Below are 22,179 nucleotides of genomic sequence, written 5' to 3' on the forward strand. Positions count from 1 at the left end.
CCCTGTAACCAAGAGCCTTGTAATTTTCTTTTCCCCAGTAGAGCCCCTCTGCATGGGCCAAACCCAATCCTCAGTTTCAGGCCCAGAATCAGCAAATGCCCCCCAGGGAAGAAAACAGCCAAACCATCAGTTCACCTCAGAAAGCCTTCCTTCTCTGAAATTCCAATTCATTTAGTCCAATTTTCTGATGTTTAAAAATATTATTTTGTTTTTGTTAGTTGCAGTATGAATGCTGTGTTGGTGTGATCTACTATATCCTACCCATCAATTACTATAAACTTTTAAGTCTTTATATCTTGTCAGGCAAGTTTCCTAAGTTTCTCTCCCTTCTCCAGATATATATGGGCTATAGAGGGGCTTAATTCTTCCACATGAATTTTTAAAATCCATTTGTCTAGTTCACACACACACACACTTGAGATTTTGTTGGAAAACCTACTGAATTTATCAATTACTTGAGACAGAATTAAAACTCTTAAGATTCTTAAGCCCCCCTATCCATGAACATGGTATACCTATCCATTGAGCAAATTACTATTAGGTCCTTTGATAATAGTTTGCATTTTTCTTCATAAAGGAATTTCATTTTCTATTAGATTTGATCTAAGATTAATGGATTAATTCAAAGATTAGTTTATCTTTTAAAGCATTTTATTTTTTAGAATAGGTAATGTATGTTACAAATTTCTCAAAGCTCAAAAAAGTATACATTGACAATTTTCCATTTTCCTCAGTCACCCAGGTTTTGTCCAGAAGAAATGTCATCCAATGTTACTAGTTTATTAATTTTAATATGGTTAATATTAGTATACAGTAATTCTATTTTTTCAATATTTTATCTAGTAATCTGGCTGAATTTTATTATTTCTGATAGGTTATTTTGGATTTCCTTTATGTATATGCATCATCTGCAAAGAGCAGCCATTTGGTCCCTTCTTTTCCATTCCCTATTCTTTCTACGGATTTTACTGCATTGACTAGGATGCTTCTAATAAAGTAGCTGTAGAAAGTAGCCAAATAATAGCTGTGGTAGAAGGCAATCCTGTCTTACTCCGGGCTTTAATGGGAGGACTTTTGTTTCATATTTGCCTATGAAATTTGCTGTAGGTTCTTGGCAGATGGCTTTTCAGGTTAAAAAATGTTTACCTCTGGCCCTACTTTGCCAAGAATGAAAATCATGAGAGTTTTTATCAAATTATTTTATGCACCTACCGAAATGACCATATGATTTTTTCCTCTTTAATCTATTAAATCTGTTGAGTCACCCACTCATGGAAAAAAGTAGTCTCAAGTAAAATACTTTTACCCCACGTTGTTATTTATTTTCATGAGGGGGGAAAAAAGAACCTTTTATGATAGTGAAAATATACTTTATTTTTTAATACAATAGCTGCCAGCAATATACTGGTTCTAGAGAGAGAAAAGAAAATACATGCATTCTATAATAAGCTTTCATTTGCCTTTTCAAGTAATTCTAAAGAAAATACTCCAATTCTGTTCAACATCAGGACTTAGGGAGTTGAAATTTTTTCCATGATAAAAATATGATTTTGACAGCCCCAATCTCGATCATTTGTAAAGGATGGAATTTTAAAAAAAAAGCCCATATAGTGTATCAATAAAGAATGCTTCCCTCTCTGAATCAAATACTGATTATAACCAGTGTAAGAAAATGGTTAATCAATAAACGATGAAATGTGTATCAAAATGTTCATGAAAAAATACATTGCTATTTCTTCTCATTTTTTACCTTGCAGATATTTCCTAAATGGGTATTTTAAATGTACAGAAACAAATGCTATCTACACAACCCTGGAGAGATTCAAAACTCAACAGACATTAAAATGCCTAAATTCTAGAGTTGATCAATTTAGTGTAAGAATAAATGTCAGAAATCTCTTAATTGTACACAGATTGCTCAAGCATTTAAAAATAAATTGTGTAAGCTGAGTTATCAAGAAATCAAATCTTCTATGATTTTCATCACAAAAGTCAATGATCCTAATAAAAGATAGCAGAGGGGTATAGAAAATTTGCATCTACATTTTTTTAAAAAAGGAAGTTGTATCAACTGAAACAGTAAAGATCTTTCCAACTGTTCAACACGAAAATTCCTCAGAATTCCTTGGAAAATACTGAGAGTTTCCATTCAGACTCTAATCGTGTTGAAGTGGAACAGAAGGGGTTTAAATAAAAGGAGAAAGGATTTAGTAGTTGTAGAAATAGTAACAGATGATCTGCATTGTATCAGTTCATAAACTACCATGAAAACTTTTATGCCCTAAAATCTCCCAAGATTTTAAGCTACGATCTTTCACACAAGTATAAAATGGGGGGGGGGGGGGTCATGTTCTGGGATCATCCTTTTTCCTAGCTTTTGTCCATTTGCCAATCTCAATTTCATCTATCTTCCCTGATAAAGTAGTAAGATCTGTCTTTCTACATCAAAATCATAACAGACAGACCTGCCTTCCTTGGACACCTAGAGAGACAGCCAAGTACAATCATGGGATAAATTTTAAAAAGACAACAAGGAGAATAAACATCCAAAGTGAAAATAGTTCACAACTGAATTTCAGAATGTGATTTTCATCCCTCTATTTTGAGAAATGTACCTCTGTCCTCATTAGCCCCTGTATTCTGCACCACTTCGTCCCCTGCTCACTGGAAAGAACAGATCCTTCTCTTGAATCTTTTGCATACTTTGAGAGCCATGAGGCGAGGTTCAGTTATCACCTGAATGCCAAGTTACTACTATTTTAAAAGGAGGGGAGAAGTGGTGATGGCTGCCTGTGTCCTGGTGCACACGCTGACGTTTTCACCCACTGAAGCTACTGCTGCAGACCCTCCCAGTGATAACCTGAGTGCTTTTCTTGCAACCAGATAAGTCATCATCATCCAATATTTAATTACAAAAAGGTGGGTGCCCAAACTTTTGATCAGCAATAAGGAGTTCTAAGAAGCGCAAGGCAAAGAAACCTCCCTGAGCCAAATGGATACAATATGGAGCTTATCGTTCTATACCGAGCTAATTACTGATGGGTTAAATAATGCAGTATATGCTTATAAAAATCAGGCTGTCTCCATAACACCAGTGATTACTAAATGTTAACACACCAAAGGGGGGAAAACATTGCCATTTTAAAGCAATACTATACTTAAATTTCCAAAAACAGCCTATGAGAAATAGCACTTCTTAAGCAAGTTACATATAAAAAAATTACCAAAAATGTATTATAGTTACAACCACGGTCTTTGGAGCAGTAGTACTTCGAAAGTCCATTTTTTAAAAAATGAATAAATCCATAGCAAATTTTTGTTTTATTTTTACCAAGTTCATCCTCCCTTGTTAGAGCACAAATCATCCTTGGTTTAGGACTTCAATTTTTTAAAAAAACAAACATGCAGAGTGCTATTCCTCAATGTGGCTTTAGAAAAATTTAATTGAAAGAAGTACAATGATTGAGCTGAGGCGAAACTGCAGTAAATACGTCCTCACCACGACGACTACGATTTAGTCCCAGTGGAGTGAGCCACCCTCTACCCAACGTTTAACGGTCAACGGGGGTGGAACGGAAAAGCTGGTAATGGGTGTTTTACCTCGTTTTTAATTCAGGATGGATAACGCTTCCTTTACATTATCCACGTTAATTAAATATGCTTCAGAAACAAAATTCTGCTTGACATTTTGACCAACCCACCCTACATTCCTTAGGTTAGTATCTGTGTTACTGTTGACGTTGCAGGTTGTTGTACTGCTACAGCTAAGTCAGCTAAATATCAGTTTATGTAGTGTTACTCGAAAGATCTACAGACAGCAAGGTCTAGGCTGACCTACAAAGGAGCTCTGTGAAATGGAGAAGGAAAGCAATAAAGTTCCGAACGAATGGCACCGGGCCCAATCCACACAAAAAACAACACATGTGGACAGAGTAGCAGGTGCCCATTGGTTCTGCTCATATAGATAAAATGCTTGAGGAAGATCTTGAGAATATGCCATCCCTCTCTCTAAACTTTCAGCTTCTACATAATATCAGATGTTATAACTGATAAGAAGGATACATGCTTTTAGGCAAAAGTAAAAATCCACGTACAAAGTAAAACAGCAAAACCTGTAGTGACTTTCTGCATGACGCTCTCTTCACTGGTGGTGCCATACCCCGGACAGACGGAACTGAAGAGGAGGGTTCTGATACAGTAGCAATCCTTTCAATATACTCTTGCTAAATATTATATAATCCCCCCAATACATAAATATTCCTTGTACCATGCATTGTGCACCAGTTTGGGGCTGACTGATGAGGTCGGGGGTGCCACTTTAACAGTTACACACTGCACCCAGAAGTTCTGCCCTCTGTCCACAGTGAACAGACAGTGCTGAGGGCTCCGGAGGGATGGCGAGCTACCTCTAAAGGGGAGAGTGTGGCGGAGTGTCTCCGAATCAGAGGAGAGGAGGGTACGGGGCAGGGGAGGGAGACAGGATAAAGAATTTGAACATAATACTGCTTAGGAGTGCATATTTAAAGACAGCTACTATACCTTGTCTATCCTTTATCCTAATCTTGAATAACCGCACATTCATGCAAAATACGATTTCTACGTTATGGGAACAGGAGCAGTCTGTTAGGAAAAGCAGATTCTTAGGGGAAGATGCGAAGACATCTCTCTCGTAAGTGACATTTTACTTGGTAAGTCTTTTGGCTACATCACTATACGCGATTTCAACCTCCTTGTCACTGGGACAGGTATTGGTAAACTCATCCCTACTATACGCATTAGTTAAGTATCTCCAGATGCCCATCATTCCTTTCGGAATATCGAAGTTGCGATATTTTTTGGCCACCACCTGAAATACAAAGGGATCGAAAGTTAACATTTATTTTCCAGGACTTGTAAACCAGACCTCTCTCTGATTTTAGGGCAAACTAATTCTGTTGACCTCTGAGAACTGCTTCTATTTGAGAAGAAGTCACCTTTCTTCTAACTAGAGTTTTAAATAACGACAAGGACTGCAAAGTACATCGGAACTTCAGTAAGGTGACAGGGACTGCACACGCCTGCCCTGGTGACCCAGGGAGACAGCCAGATGTGATCCCTGGGGAAATACTTGAAGGCGCACGCACGACGGGCGATCTCTGTTTTCCCTGGTCTTGGTTTTTATCACACAACTAGTGTTGACTACTACACTGTTTAGGCCAGTGTCTTACACAGTAAATGCTCAATAAATATTTCTTGCCTTGTATAGAAATAATCCAGGTGATCACAGAACAGAATCTGACAACATGAAATCAATGTAGCAAACTCCAATCCAAAGTTACCTGCTACATTTTTTAATTTTTATATAGTCACAGAAAAAAATAAATATTCTTCTTTCGCATACGTCTCCATTTTAAGACATAATTTTACATTTAATTAACTCTATTATTCCAACTGTTGCCTAAATAGCATGAAGTTATACTGTTTCAGGGTTCCTAGTCATATACCAGATCAAAAAAAAATTTATAGACAAAGAAAGTGCTATCTTAGTACACAGAGAATACCCGGTCTAATGGCGATGTCACACCACCCCTGCATGCCTACCTTGACAATGTGCAGTTTGGGAAGCAGGTTGCAATCAGCTAATGTCATTTCATTGCCATCCAGAAATTTACGTGTAGAAAACTTAATGTCCTCCATACTGTTCTCATCAATTTCATCAGGGAGGGGAGAATTCAGATATTCATCCAGTTTCTGCAGAGTTTTCAAGAGACCCCTCTCCAACGCTGAAAGAAAGATGGGGTTACTGTGAGAAGGAAAACCACCCAAGTCCCTAAGTAACAGCGTTACTCTTTCAGTCAGTAACTATTTTATCAAATGCTTAGTCTGACATGAAGCACGTTGAACAGGACAGACAAGGTTCCTGCTCTCCTGGGGCTTATTTACATGGGGTGAGGGATGAGACACACAAGTCCCTTTGTTCAGGTAAATACAGAAATGAGCATAACAGTTTCAGAAATTGGAATCTGTAAAAACTCAATAACTAAATGCCCCACTTACAAACACACTATGACCCAACACAGTCGCTGTTTAAACTAGAAAAATGAGTGAGAAAAGGCAAACCTATTAATTCAAATCTAGGGAAGAAAATCTTGCCAAGACAGAGATTGTAATGCCTGTTTCCCCAGGAATATTTGGATTTATCACCAAGAAACATGTGAAAATACTCCAATACAGATAATCCAAGCAGAAAGCCTGAAGTTTTTGCACTGTCTTATAATACAACCCAAGAAGCCAAGAACAGCGCTATTTTATAGTAACACGGAAAACACAGACATCAGATTAGAGAGTTCGATTTACAAAAGTGAATGAGGGGGCTCTTCACCCAAATAGAGTAAGATGCTATGATTGTTGTAATTCAGAGACGAGTGGGACAGAGCCACCCCTCTATACCTGGAAAGTCAAGGTTAGTGACCTTTGGCAGAGGGGGTGGGAATGTCGTTAGAGAGGAATACTTCCCAGGCCACCCTGACCCCCCACTCCCAGAATGCACAAGCTCATGCTGACGACTACAGGGCTTGGCCATAAAAGAAAGCTAAATACCATGAGGTGACAACCAATACAATTAAACTTTGAATAAATTTGGTTCCATTAGAGAAAAAGACCAAAGTTTTATATGCTGCATATTAGATATTTCACCAGCAACGTAAGTATGTCCTAAGCCAGAACCTCTTCTTCCAAATTGCTCCCACCCACTCATCCCTTGGTCCCTTCCTAACAGTCCAGACAACAGACGGCAGTCTTAGCTGGATAAGGGGCTGCGGGTATAAAAAGGAGTAAGTGGATTTTAGAGGTACTTAGGAGATGAAAACCAACAGAGGTCAGAGACAAAACTGAATACGGAAGAAGGATAAATGCCTTCAACGAAATACAGACATGAGCCCCTACTACACGCCAACTCTCATTCTAAGCACTGTTAAATCCACTCTTGAAGAAAGCAGTTCGAGTTTACGTTTTGGGGAGTGGGAGTAGTGCAGAGAAAGTCAACGAACGATCCCCAGGGTAAACGCTGGTGTCATCTGCTGAAACACGGACCTGCCTAGAGAAGCAGGTTCAGGGGGTGCGGACACGAGTTCAGTATACGCTGCCTTCGAGGTGTCTGTGAGACATCAGGGTCGAAGCACCCGACAGACAGCGGGGCCACAGTGTCTGGAACAGTCTGGGCTGGAGCAGTATGTCTGGAAGTCCTGAGAACACAAATGAATGCCGAAGCCACGGAAGGGAAGGACAGGCGGAGGTTCCAGCGTAGCGCCCTAAGAAACACCATCTGCGGTGCTGTGCGAGGCAGAGCGGCCATTTTCGTCGTTACAGAGCATTCCGCCACAGGACGACGTAAGAAGTGTTCATCCATCCTGTTAATGGAGTCTGTGCTGTTTCCGGTTTGAGGCTCATGACTAATCGTGTAACAAACATTCTTGGACAAATCTTTTGGTTGCACATCTGTTCATATTCCACTCAAACACGGAGTTGTGGGCTACTGGGTGTACCTACGTTCAGGTTTGGTAGAAACTGCAGTCGACGTGCCAAGTTCAAGACCACAAAGAGCAGGGTAGAGACATCCCAGGGACTTCACACGTTCGACACCACTCGGGGCTGTCGGCCTCTTCAGTTTTAGCCGTTCAGGGGGATGACAAATTAGGTCTGCCACCTTTTCATATTTACTATCTGGATATTCTTTTTGTAAAGTGCCGTTTGCTCATTTTTCATTGCATAGCTTGCCTTATTTGTAGGAGTGCTCTATAAATTACAGGTGCAAACCCTTTGTGGTTATATGTATTACATATACCTTCTTTACCTTTTCCGCTCCCTAAATGGTGACTTTTTACAAACAGAAGTTACTAAACCTAATGTCAAATTAATCAATTTTGTTTCTTCCACAATCAGTGCTTCTTCCAGATTAAGAAATCTTACCTACCCCCAAATTATGACGATATCCTCCATTATCTTCTAGAAGGTATATTATTTAGTATATTTATATATACTACAATCCGCTTAGACATGGTTTTTGCGTAGGGTGTGAGATAGGGGTGTTTTCTTGACTCCATATTCTGCTCCGTTGTTCTGTTTGTGTATCCTAGTATTAGTACCACACTGGTTTAACTACTATCCCTTTGTAAGTCTTGTTATCAGGTAACGTAAGTTTCTCTTCAAGATCATCTTGGCTATTCTTGGTTCCTTCCATTTCCCTAATAAATTTTAGAATTAGCATGTCAATTCACACATGCGCGCACACGCACGCGTGCACAGAAAACCGGCTGGGTTTTTGAATGATCTACAGATTCAACAGAACCCCAACCTGAGAACTGGCATCTTTACAATATCGAGGCCTCCAATCTATCAATACCACTTATTTAAATCTTTAAAACATTTCTTCCAGTGTCTTATGTTTCCTATGTAGAAGCTTTCACCATCTTTTATTGGATTTATTCCTAAATATTTGACTTTTTACAAAAATATCTGACATTTTGATGGTGTAAATATTTTTGCATGTTTTCTATTGTTTGTTGCTAGCATGCAAAAATACAACTAATTCTTATAACGGCCTCGTATCTAGTAACCTTGCTAATTCATTTTTTTATTCTTACAGTTTATCTGTAGATTACTCTGGATTTTCTACATACACAATTATATTGCTTAAGAATGACAAACTGGTTCCTTCCTTTGCAATTCTCATACCTTTTATTTCTTTCTCTTGCCTATCGTACTGGCCAAGACCTCCACTACAATGCTGAGGTGGTGACAGCACTGCTTCCTAGCTCTCAGGCTCAAAGGAAACCTTTCACTAGTTCCCAATTACATAGGATATTTGCTATCGCTTTTTTTTGTAGATTCTCTCTGCCAAATCAAGGCAGTTCCCTGCCATATCTAGTTTAAGACAAATATATATATACATATCATTTTCCCATAAATATCAAATTTTATCAAGTACTTCTGCTTCTACTGAAATGATATTTTTCTCCTTTATGCTATTAATTTATACAAATATTTTACTGTTTAAACAATCTTCTGTTCCTAAGTTAAACCCCACTTGGTTCTGTGTATTATCTTTTCTCACATTGCTGGATTGGGTATATTTTATTTTAGATTTTTGCATCTACGTCCGGGAGAGACTGTCCTGAAACTGTTTTTCTTCTGATGGTCTTGTGTGGTCTGAGTGTCAGGGTTGACCTCAAAAAGCAAGCTGGGAAGTATCTTCCTCTCTTCCGTTCCCTGCAAGACTATGTGCAACACCAATGTTACTTCTTCCCCAAATGCTTAGCAGAGTGCATCGATGGAGCTATCTGGATCTGGAATTCTTTTATGAAATGGTTCTTAATTATATATATAAGACTATTCACATTTTATGCCCTCCTAGAGTAATTTTGTTACACTATACTTTCTGTAAATTTAACCGACAGTGTTTTCAAATTTATAAGCATAAAAATTTGCATAATATCCTCTAAAAATCACTTCAATGTAAGATCTGTAGTAATCGTCTTTTTATTCCTAATATTGGTTATTGCTGCCTTTCTCACTTTTCTGGGTACTTCTTGTCAAGGATTTCTCAATTTTTATTTATTAGACTTTTCAAAGAACTTTTAGCCTCACTGACCCTCTGTCATGTTTGTTTCCTATTTCAAGGAAATCTGCTCTTTAGAATTTCCTTTCTTCTGCTTGAGTTTAATTTGCTGATCTTTTCCTACCTCAACCCTCAAGGTGAAGACTGTCAGATTTCCAGTCTTTCTAATATAAGCGCTTAGAGGTATAAGTTTCCCTCTAAGCACAGCGTTAGCCATATCACATAAATTTAGACCTGCTGTCTTTCATAATTTCATTTTTCTTTAGCCCACGGGTTACTAGAAACACACTGCTAAGTTTTTCAAGGACGTAGAAATTTTCTAGCTGTGATTTTGTCACTGATCTCTAGCTTCTTTTCTTTGTGGTCAGAAAAAAAATTTTTTGTATGATTTCAATTTCCATTTTTTGGAAAATTTTTCAGATTTGCTTTATGGCTCAGCTTTACAGTCAGTTTTGATGAAGTGTTCTACGAGCACTTGAAAACCAAATGTATTAATCTGGGGCGCCTGGGTGGCACAGTGGTTAAGCGTCTGCCTTCGGCTCAGGACGTGGTCCCGGCGTTCTGGGATCGAGCCCCACATCAGGCTCTTCCGCTATGAGCCTGCTTCTTCCTCTCCCACTCCCCCTGCTTGTGTTCCCTCTCTCGCTGGCTGTCTCTATCTCTGTCAAATAAATAAATAAAATCTTTAAAAAAAAAAAAAAAAAAGAAAACCAAATGTATTAATCTGCAGTCGTTGGGGACAGTGTTCTATGTAAATATCAGCGAGACTACACAAGTCCATTGTGTTGTACAGTTCTGCTAGACTCTGTTAGTTTTGGGCTGAGTTTAACAGTTATTGCTAAGGGAGTGGGTAAAATCTCCCACCAAGGCTGTGGATTAGTTTATTTCTCTTTTAGCTCTGTGAATCTGGGTTATAATTTCCAGCCTAGGTATTTAGTAATGCAAATTTAGAATCATTCTATCTTTCAGGTAGATTAACCTTTTAAGTCAGTTTGAAACAGGCTTCATCATCTCCAGTTAGTGCTTCTTTCCTTCAAGTCTCCTTTGTCCAGTATCGGTGTGGCTTTGCTGACTTCTTTTGGTTAGTATTTGCACTCCTTTACTTTCACCTTTTCTGAATACAGGTGTGTGTTTCACAAATACGTGTGTATTCATTCTTGTACATAAGCAACGTATTTTTGAGCCAGCTGGCAAGTGAGGTCTTGGCTTTGGAGAACTTAAGTCATCTACGCCGAATGTAATTACTACAGAATTTGGTTTAAATCTGTCATTAGACATTCTGATTTCTACTTGTTCTGTGTTTGTCTGTGTTCTCCTTTCTTGCTTCTTTTGGATTAAGTTTTGAAAATTTATTCATCTCTCCCTCTATTAGTGTGTTACACATTCTTTTACTAGTCTTTGTTCCCCTGACTTATTAGCATTTACTTAGAACTTTCGCCACTTCCAAGATAATGCAAGAGCCTCAGAAACTGAGACCACTACCTCCCCGCTGTCCCAAAGGCTACTATTGTCATGTATATTAATTCGACCCAGATTTTAAATTCCACAAGGCATGACTGTTTTATACAGACAGTATTCACTTATACTTTATATTTTACTACTTTTTGCTCTCCTTCCGTCTTGCGTCTCTTGGTGTTCATCTGAAATCATTTCCCTTCTGCCTGAAAAACTAGGTATTTCTTTTAGTGGGAGTCTACGGAGATAAGTACTCAGTTTTTGTTTGTTAAAAATGTCTTTATTTCACCATCACTTATTAAAATTCATAAATAAAAAATGAATGTCTTAATTATTACATTCTTAAAGAATTTTTTCGGCTGAAACACTTGGTGAATATGTAATAGAATTAATTCTCAGAGCAGCCATGGGACACAGAGTAGATAATATCCTACTTCAAAGACACAGAAATGAAGGAGAATCTGCCTTATTCTGAGCATCATGACTGACATCTTAGAGCACGTGGATGTGCTCTGACCACTTGGAATTGTAAACTGAATGGTGAATTTTAGAGGCTCACGGAAAAGGCAGTTAGAAAAAGCTGACCATGGGGTGCCTGGGTGGTACAGCGGTTAAGCGTCTGCCTTCGGCTCAGGGTGTGATCCCGGCGTTATGGGATCGAGCCCCACGTCAGGCTCCTCTGCTATGAGCCTGCTTCTTCCTCTCCCACTCCCCCTGCTTGTGTTCCCTCTCTCACTGGCTGTCTCTATCTCTGTCGAATAAATAAATAAAATCTTTAAAAAAAAAAGAAAAGAAAAGAAAAAGAAAAAGCTGACCAGTTTAGCGAGTACATGAATCCGGGGCAATAAATACAAATGTCCTATCTTGAGGCAAAAACAAAAAATTATTTGGATGTGCTCGCTTCCACTCTGGGAGAGTGTTTCACTACTTTAGAGAATTTTAATGTACTCTCAGCTCTCTGAAGAGCTCTTAAGATTGTCTTCTGGATTCTACTGCTTCTGTTGAGAGTCAATTGCTCACTCTCACTGCTTTTATCTTGAAGAGCTTTCTCTCTGCCACCTGTAAAGATCCTGTCCGGTTCTCGGCAGGTGCCTATGGTACACACAGGTGTGGTTCTCTTTATATTTGTCCTGCAGGGGTTGTGTAATGTTTGACTCCATGGCCTGTTACCTTTCATCAGTTTTGGAAAATTCTTGGCAATTACCTCTAACTATACCTTTGGCTCCATTTTCCTTCTCCTTCTGGGACTCCAGTTACAATGCATCAAACTCTTTTCATCGTGCTCCCCAAGTCTTACACTCTTTCCTCTGTTTTTTTGTAGGTTTTTTTTTTTTTTTGTCCTTTTGTCTCTGTGCTTCCATTAGCTATTTCCTTCTGACCTGTCTTCCAGTTCACTAATTCTTTATCACTGTCTAATCTGTTCGATTCAGATACTGAATTCATAATTTCAGATACTGTATTTTTAAATTCTAGAACTTCCATTTGGTTTTTTATACTGTCCAGTTCTTAGCTGAAATTTCCATGTTGTTCTTTTACCTCTGAATATCTATAATAAAGTTAAAGTCAGTATCTGATAACTGAATACCTTGTAGTTTTTAATATGTTTTTAAAATATGTATCATTTTAAAATACATATTAAAGGGGGTGCCTGAGTGGCTCAGTTGGTTAAATGTCCAACTCCTGATTTCAGCTCGGGTCATGATCTCAGGGTCGAGAGAGGGAGCCCCTTGTTGGGCTCCATGCTGGGTGTGGAGATTCTCTCTCCCCCTCTGCCCCTCCCCAGCCCCCCAAGCTCACACTCTCTCTTAAAAAAAAAAGTATTAGTTATGTTCAGTCTTTTAATATTAGCACTGTTAGATTTTTAGAGCTGTTAAATCTTTAAACTCTGGGCTGGTTTATATTAAATTAATAGTCTACCAACCTCTTCCTTCTAATTCTTGTTATTAAATCAATGTATTATTCTTGCTTCCCCAACTGCACTCTATATTCTTTGAAGGTAAAGTCCATGTCCTGGGCTTCCTCCGTACATCCCCTGAAATTCATGGCATTCTATCGAAGTACAAATTAAACATCTGATCAGCATCTGCCACAGACTGAGAAAGGCTAATAATATAAAAATTTGGAGTTTCTTTAATGTCTGGAGAAGGTTCAAAAGGAAATCAGGTGAACATGTAGGACAGACATTATTTACAGCCAGATGAGTGGAGACACTTGTATCTGTCGTATCTTTGTGGGAACCTGAAAAGGAGGTAGGACCGCATTTTGCTATAGAACATAAGAGCCATTTTAAAATGTAAAGAAGAATTCGTAAAATTTTTTACTTAGGGAAATATCAAACAAATTGGAATGTATGTATGTCAAGTGACGAACGACAAGATCAGGATCAAAGAACTACCTATTTTATTGATAAAAGCTCACTCTAGCCATAGCCAGGATCAAGCTAGTTTATTTCTTACAGAAAAGAGTTAAACAGGAGGACACAGGAGCCCAGTAAACTAAAGTTGAAGAATTGAGTTCTGCAACTGTGGAAGTGACAAGGAAGCAAGCCATTTAAAATAAAAGATCAAAAATACAAAAGCAATAAATATAACCTTTCATTGATGACACAGAAGTTATTGATGATGGACATAGTCATGAAATGTTAAATTTATAAACCGACAAGAGAAGGAAATGTGAGAAACAGCGAGGTTAGTAAGGAGTCCGGGACAGGATGGAAAACTTTTCATGGATGTCCTTAAAAGGGAGTGGGGATGATAAGAACAAAGGGACAGGAGAATCTCAGGACTGTAAAAGAACCAACTTAAAGATTCAATATGCTTCCTATCAAAATTAGTGAATACAGAGTAAATACACAGATATAAGACCGATATAAGGACTTATTCTTTGATCCGATTACAATGAACAGAGTCATGGCTTCTATGGAAGATAATACTGTCTGAATTCAAACACTGAAACCAAGTCTCAGAGGGCACTTGAGAGGTACGGCAAGTCTGGGCAAGTTTATGATCTTCACCCTGCTCTAAATTCATCCTTTCCCTGAATGAGTTTTCAAATACATCCAACAGAAAAAATAAAGCATTCTAAATTTACAAGGTTTGAAACATACAATGTTTCTAATCCCAGATGCAACGCACAGGCTAAAGTTAAGAACGCGGTAAACATTAAAATTACCATTCTTTCTACAATTTTGGACCTAGTAAAGCACCTGCGATGAAGCTGAGCTGCTGTGCCGCGCTAGAATGTCAATGATTTTTCACTAAGAATCTCAGAATAAAAGGTATGTTAACGCAAACAAAGAATGGTGGGTTCGTTTCATTCAATTTTTATGTAACAGCACAAGGAAGGCCAACAAAACAAAGAAAGACAGAGGTGCCAAGACTAAAGAGCGTCACTCAATAAACATAACGAAGTTCTGAAGACAAACCACGAAGGAATCTGGTTAAGATAAAGAAAATGTCCAGACTAACCACTAGACGGCAGTAGCAAGCTACGAGAAAGGCGCTCCTTGTCTTAGCACTATCATTCTCTAACAGCCCTGCTGTGGTCATGCTGGTGTCTCTAAGAAGGTATTTGAAAAGCTCTCCAAAAACTTAGTATCGAATTGTAATAGACACCATCTGATTATTTTTAAATTAGTTCTGAAAATTAGAACACTTTTTTTTGGCCTATGAAACTATAGCAAAATTTTAAAGCACACACACACACTCTCTCTCTCCCTGTCTCTCTCTCTCTCTCATACACTCATGCCAGGGTCAGAAGTGTGGGGAAATGAATACTTTCATGTTACTGGGAATATAAACTGGTGTAGACTTTTGAGGGGCAAAATCTTTTGACCTATTTGGAATCTAGCACAAGGACATTCACTGGCAGCACTGTCTGTCACAGTAAAAAAACTCGAGACAATCCACTGGACTATCAAACAGTTAAATAAAAATCCGTATTATGGAACATTAAGCGGTATTCCTAAAAAATGAGGTAGATCTATATTTTGATATGGAAGGACTTCTACCACATAATATGTGGAAAAAACAATTGCAGAATGTAAATATACACATACACACTCATATACAATGTTTGCAAAATTACATAGAAAAAAAGGATGGATGCTAACTGTTGGGGAAGAGCTCAAATGAGGTTAAGAAGGGGCACTGACATTTTATTAAATTTATTTCTAAACTATTTTAACTTTTCCAATAAGCATACATTACTCAATTACTTGTATAATTTGAGTAAATGCAAGACAGGAAGCATTAAATTTAACATGACCATATTTGCTGTAGAAAAAGAATACAATTCACAATGAAGAAAACCAAAATTATGAGCCTTACAAGGATAAAACTATATTTTAAAGCTACTGCTAATTTCAATAAAGGGTCATCTCATGCAAACAAATTTTTAAAGGCCAAGAGAGAACAGGGAGAGGTCAGGAGTATTTAAAGATGACTGGGCGCCTGGGTGGCTCAGTCAGTTAAGCATCTGCCTTTAGCTCAGGTCATGATCCCAGGGTCCTGAGATCAAGTCCCACATCCGGCTTCCTGCTCAGTGAGGAGCCTGCTTCTCCTTCTGCCCCTCCCCCTGCTCATGCACTCTCTCTTGCTCTCTCTCAAATAAATAAATACAATCTTAAAAAAACAAAAAGGCGTATTTAAAGATGATTAAATATACAATTCGGTTCCATAGCTACAATGACGAACCACCACCCTCTGATTCCAAACACTTCCACAGAGAGAGAGAAAAAAAGGGAGGGAGCGAATTCTGAAAAGAACTAATTAGAACCTATAGATTCCTTGCCTCCACTAAAAATAGGAATTTGGACATTATGAAATATGCCGTAGAACATATAATGGCAGATTTCATCACTGCTAAATTCATTGAGCTCTTAAGAATATTATAAATACCAACGCACTAATAAATTATCTTTTAGTTACATTTGAGAGCTTAATAATTTATATAAATTAATGAAATCATAGAAGTGAGAAGAAAAGATCTGGGACAAGTCATATCTAACCCATTCCCATAAAAGGAATTACCTATTAGTTTCTTTGAAGGCTTCAAAATATTACACAAACTTATTCCCAATCAGCTTGGACATGTTACCAAAAGAATTCATTCCTTCTTTCTTTTCTTTCTCCCTCCCTCTCTCTCTCTCTATACGTATTTCCCTTTATTTTATTCTTTAAACCCTATTTGTTTATTTTGTACCCAATTTAAGCACTGACCCTTCTCTTTCACTGGCCCAATACTACGGCATGTAGGCATCTAATCCCTTACTTAGAATTACGTCTTAAGAGGTCTTAAACTTGTCCAAACATACTGAATTTTGTAAAATATGTAATAGGCTGTAAGACTAATCAAAACCTTGCCTACTCTGATTTACCATGTTAAATGACAAATCCGTCTCTATGTAAGTGGTTTACAGTTTGAGGGAAGAAGGAGCTGGAACACTAATTTCCAAGGCAGATTTAAGGCATTTTATTGCACTAAACAGACAAGACACCTTCAACAAATCCCATCTACTCAGTAAGCTCCAAAATGATCTGGAATATTGTTTTCTAAAATCTCCTGGCAGTGACAGGCCCTACAGGGAAAGTTGCTTGGCAACTGGAATTCTTATTTACCAATAGGTAATTTACTCTAAAGCCTTCTCAGTTATACGCTGTATGATCCATTATGTTGTTTGTTCTTATTGGTTACAACATTCCAAGGACAGTAAGCGTAGGTGGCTACTTAAGACAGTTACAAACTGATAGGAAAAAATAGAATACAAAGTTATACTTAAATGAGTCACTTTCTCCCCTGTTCTCTCCCCTCTATCCCATCCCCAAAGCAATTGTTTGGTTTTGTTCTTTGTGGTTTGGTGGTTTTTTTCTGTTGTTGGTTTTTTTTTAAGCAAACACATTTTATTCCCCTTTCCTCCCCAAGTGTCAAATTCAACCACCCTCCAGGTTCCAAAAACTACAGAGAGAAATAAAAACATTATGAATTTAACTCAGAGGGTTCAGGAACTATGGGCAAGAGCATCTGGATATAAAAGGATGATTTTGTGAAAAGAAAAGAAGTCACCTGCAGGAAGGAAGGGTACAACAGAAAAGATACTGTCTGCGGACAGGAGGGGTTCCATTGTAACTGTTTGTTTAGTGTATAAATTGCTTAGACTGAAACATCAGTCAGAGAAAAAGCCAGTTACTTAGGAAAGTTGTTCCCAAACCTAGGCAGCTACTGGAAAACACTGAGGAGCTGTGAGCCAGGCCAGGACGCTCCGGCTCTTCCCTCTCTCCCTCTGCTGCAGAAAAACATCACATGCAGTGAATATTATCCTAGAAACCCTTGAAATTCAACACGAGATTATAAAATGCCGCAATTTTAAATTTTAATAATGAAAAAATACTAGCCTGAATAGCTTGGAACTCTGCCCACTGAAATCACAGAAGGAAATCAGCAAGTGTTTCCATTTTTTAAAAGATGTTTATTCGTGCTTAACCAGCACTGATCATTTTTTCCCTTTGGTTTTCTTGTTCATCTGCAGCCATAACGTCTACCCAAAAGAACCGCACCCAAGCCACCAAACCGTCCAAAACCATGATGGATTAAAGCGTCTTTAGGAGCCGGCGTTTTTGTTACCGTAATTACTTTTAATTAAACACTAATGTTCTCTCTAGAGAGTTTTACTCAGAGAGAACAATACTTAACATCTCAAAGAGAAGAAAAATGACTGAATGACGGAGTTAAGACAAGGTTCATTAAACGGACCTCTTTCAAAGAGTCTTCCCTTCACCATGCGTAAGTTTGGTAAATGAAATAATAAGATAGTGTCCTTTAATAAATAAAAGAAGGAATTTGTATCTGCACTACCCTAAACAATTCTCACATGAAAACAGAACTTGAAACTGAAATTCCATTTAAGGATGCGAAGAAATTAGGAAGACTGGGGAGTATAAATGCTCTCTTAGGGTAACTCCCCAAATTGCTCTTTAAGGATAATTATCACAAAAATCCACCCAGGCTGATTTTAGGCTGCCAGAACACATAATAAACAAAAGATTTAGTAATAATTTGAATGAAGTTATAGCAATCTATTCCAAACCACCACAACCACACAATTCACTGTTTCTGACGCACCATTAATTCTTTGTATAGCGCCCCCTTCATGAAAACAATTCATTCAATAAACACTGTATCGTACATCTACCATATGCTAGGCACTGACCCACCAGCTAGAAACAGGAAAACAGCAATTTAAGGACTCACCCTGGGTTTATCATCAAATCTCTAATCAACTGTGAAAGCCAGTTTTTAATACTTAATGGGAAGGTCTGGACTCCAAAATATTTATTTAAATTGTCTGTCATAACAGGATTTTTGGATTTATTTGGGTTGTTGTTGTTGTTGGGTTTTTTGGTTTGTTTAAGTGCAACAGTAAGCCAATCATTTGGGTTTTTTGTTTTTGTTTTTTGTTTTTACCTTCATTAGCCTCTGGCCTTGAATTCTTGATATATGCAGAGAATTTGGCAAAGATGTCCATTCCAGCAGTATTTGATTCTGGGTGTTTTGGTGAAAGCTTCAAGTACCTAAGGGGGAAAAGTAAGAATGGATAACAGATCCTCCAAAGACACATTAGCGTTAGGTTCTCTCCATCAACAAACCATTGTTGGAGTTACTAGACATCTTTTAACAGTTACTACTCTAAGAAATGCCATCATCTGTTTTCTATGATATTTTTAAGATGTGTTTTTTCCTTAGGAAACAAAGCTCTGCAGTGTTTTTGTTCACATATTAATATTCTTGGCAACCAAAGGGCATCCGCGCTCCACCTCCATCTTATAAATTAGGATGCTGGGGAAACAGTCTACTTGTTCAGAGGCATAGCCAAGCCAATGGGCACCTTAGAAAGAGAAGTCTGGAGCAGCACTGTCCAAAAGAACTTTCTGCAATGATGGAAATAGTCTACATCTGAATTTCCCAATACAGTAGCCATTAGTGAAGCGTGGCTGGCTACCTGAATAGGAATGTCAACGAATCGGGGTTCTGTAAAGTTAAAAACTCACTTCCGCCATTGCACTAGCCACATTTCAACTATAGAGCTTTCTGGAAACAGGAATGCCAACCAGGTTCTTGGTATATGCCACGCATGGAAGCACCCGGACAGCAGGGAAAAGTGGGCAGCTCGTCATCCACAGTAGTTTAAGGACAAAAACAGCAGGAAGCAGATCACTCACTTCACTCCCACACTTGGGATTTTCCAGGACCTCCCAGGGACTAGATATTGTCAGGGTGGCACTGAGCAACAGAACAGTAAGATGTGGGGAATTTTGCTAACAAGCGCTCTTACAAACTTTATCCGCTTCGAAAACGGACATTCATGACCCACATTTTTCTTCCAACCACACAAGTGTGTATTTTATGTATTTAAATTCCAAACACGCATACTCAGTGTCTATTTCTTCCTCAAATTGGAAAATACATGTGAGAAGGCTCAGCTCCTCCCTCTTCCCCTCAGCAGAGAGCTACACCCACTGGGAGCCGGCTCCCCAGAAATTCCGACCATTAGCACCATTTTAGGAAGACTCATGGGCTTAAAGGCCCTGTAAAATTTCACTGGGAACTGGGCTTGGTGCAGTTAAGACTTTGGGGGAAAAAACCTTACGTTAAACTAGTAATTTAGATTTCTTCATATATTTTAGGAGGCTGTCTTGCCACTTTTTTAAAATTAAAACTGAAGGTGAGGTATTTTTAGGAAGAAATTCAGTTCAGTTGCAAGCTATAGTGTCTGGTTAGCTTTTTTATTTGTATTTTTTTACATGTGCAATTCTGAATTCAAAGAGAGACAGAGCTAAAAAACTGGACATAGGAGATGATAAAATAACTACTGAATACATACATGCTCAATTTATCTTCCCTTTTAATATCTCTCAATTTTTAAGCTTAAAGATTTCGCTTGTAAACAAAAATATTTACCGAATGAATTTTTCAGTGAACAATTATGGTAAATGAATTTCATGAGGTTATATATTATGTATACTATATTACATATTTTTTCCTCTTAACTATACAAAACTTTAACCTCTTTTTTTTTTCCCCCCCTGCCTGGGCTAAAAGAGTTAATTCCAGGTTCAACATCCCTGAATTCCCCTTGACTATAAAAAAATAAACACCCAACCTCCAGTTTAAATGTTTTTACTGCTCTTAATACAGTAACTTCATTGACTCATTCCAAACAAAAAATAGCACAAGGAACATAAGTGCCTCTTCAATACATCTATGTCTTCCTCTAGCCAAGTTTCCAAAATTATTCTTCTTTTCCCCAACCAATACTTAGCTGTACCTACTTTTTCTAATGAAGGAAGACCTGAAGGTAGGCTTAAACTGCAGACCATTTATACATTCATTATTCATATATGTTCCTTTATTCTAATTATTAAGGGTCTACTCTGTGTCAGGCATTATACTAAGTGCAGAGGTTGTACTGAGGAGCACATAGAAGCGTATTTACTAGAGACCTATTTAAATGAACAGGTAAGACTAAAGAAGGATTTGCAATTGGCATATCCTTATCCGTATGAAAACATGCCATTACAATTCTTAAAAAATAAAACAAAAACAAAAAAACAAACCACTGTTCTCTAAAGCAGGTTAAACAGGCCTTATTCTTCTCCAAGACAAATCATTAAATTTGTACTGTTAATTTAATGCATACGATACTAGAACTACAAGAGACCATTCACCTCAAACTCTCGTTTTGCCTAAAAGGAAATTCTATTCCAGAAAGGTTATATACTTGAGCCCCCCAAATCCCAGACTGGTTAAAAGTACTGCCAAACTACAACACAGGTTTCCTGTCCCCAGATCAAGTGTTCTTTTTGTTCTTGTTTAACTACAGGTCAAGTTCTCTCTGAAAGACAAATCAAATTCTAAACCAAGAGGTGCTCCAATCAGCTGCCAGCTTATTTTACATTCACCCAAACACTGGATTTTAGTAATTCACCATATTCACTTTCCCAAATAGCTTGATAAAGCAAAACTTTTTAATGACTGAGAGCCTCGTTTCAACATTTGACAAAAGGCAGGCCAGTAATCAGTAAAAGGCTATGTGTCGACATCGTGGGCACAAGCAACCGGGGCGTGCAGACTTTCAGACCCGTCCTGCATTCTGTATTACACCACAGACTACTAACGCTAAGACTAGCTCAGACTATTTCCACCCTTTTAGGAAAGACCTCAGACATTTTCTTTCTCGTGTGAATGTAAGAATAAAGTCTGATTACACAACCCATTAAGTTACCCTTGTAAATTCCACTTTCATTGTATTTCTCACTTAAAAAGGGGGGGGCTTACTAACACTTTATAGGGCTCTTCTCCAAAACTGTCAGCCTCCCCTACCCTTCTACCCTTCCGCCATTAAGTCAGCCACGCACACAGGTCTGCTTAAAGATCCAAGTTTCAAAGCTTTTTTGGGCAAAGTACTCCCTCCATTCAAGCAAGGGGAACTAAATATATATTATATATATATAATATATATTATATATATATTATAAATACTTTCCCCAGAGGAGAAGGAAGATAAAGTTTCTTCTTTCTATGTATACTGGTCACACAAACCAGCACCAAGTTCCTTGCTCTAAGCTCTTCACTAGTCCCCAGATTCTGAACAACTCTGGAACAAGCAGTTGCCCGTATTTATCTTTGTCATGACTGAATCAGAAGCGCTCGCACAAAAACACTCTGTTCTCAGTATCATCAAATGCCAAAAACATGTTATTAGAGATGCTAGAGTCTGGTCTGCCAGCTTGTGCAACTCCTCTGCCTTTTCTCTTCCTCCGCTCTGGAAACAAGGCGGCTCCCAACAGGGTCTGAGGAGGATGAGCAGTAGTGAAGGACCCGAAGTCCTCCTTGTCCTCGAGGGGAAAGGCCAAGAGCCCAGATGGTCCCTCAATGCCCTAGAGCACAGGAAAGGGAAAGGAATGCCCGCGGTGGTCCTGGAAAGAACTTCCTCCTGCTCCTTCTCCAGAAACAATTCTGCATGACTGAGACTCTGCTGTCCCTCGGCATGTCACATCAGGGGCTGCAGAGCCCAGGAAGGGGAAGGCACTCCCAATCTACAGGCACTGTTCCAATGCACAGAAGTAAAAACT

At 38.4% G+C, this 22,179-nt stretch overlaps 1 protein-coding gene across 2 annotated transcripts in view; it reads right to left on the bottom strand.

Moving 5' to 3' along the window:
- Positions 1–633: 633 nt before the first annotated feature.
- CLIC4 (CLIC family member 4) overlaps positions 634–22,179 on the bottom strand; it is a 71,349-nt gene continuing 49,803 nt past the window's right edge. For both annotated transcript variants that reach the window (XM_045782685.2, XM_045782686.2), the window contains exons 4-6: positions 18,512–18,618; positions 5,581–5,762; positions 634–4,846 (exon numbers count right to left, since the gene is read on the bottom strand). In XM_045782685.2, the coding sequence (XP_045638641.2) occupies positions 4,682–4,846; positions 5,581–5,762; positions 18,512–18,618 (454 nt within the window). In that variant the 3' untranslated portion in view covers positions 634–4,681. The remainder of the gene's footprint in view (positions 4,847–5,580; positions 5,763–18,511; positions 18,619–22,179) is intronic.

This window comes from Ursus americanus, chromosome 33 (genome assembly GCF_024610735.1).
Source record: "Ursus americanus isolate L20-20 chromosome 33, mUrsAme1.1.p, whole genome shotgun sequence".
Lineage (NCBI taxonomy): Eukaryota > Metazoa > Chordata > Mammalia > Carnivora > Ursidae > Ursus > Ursus americanus.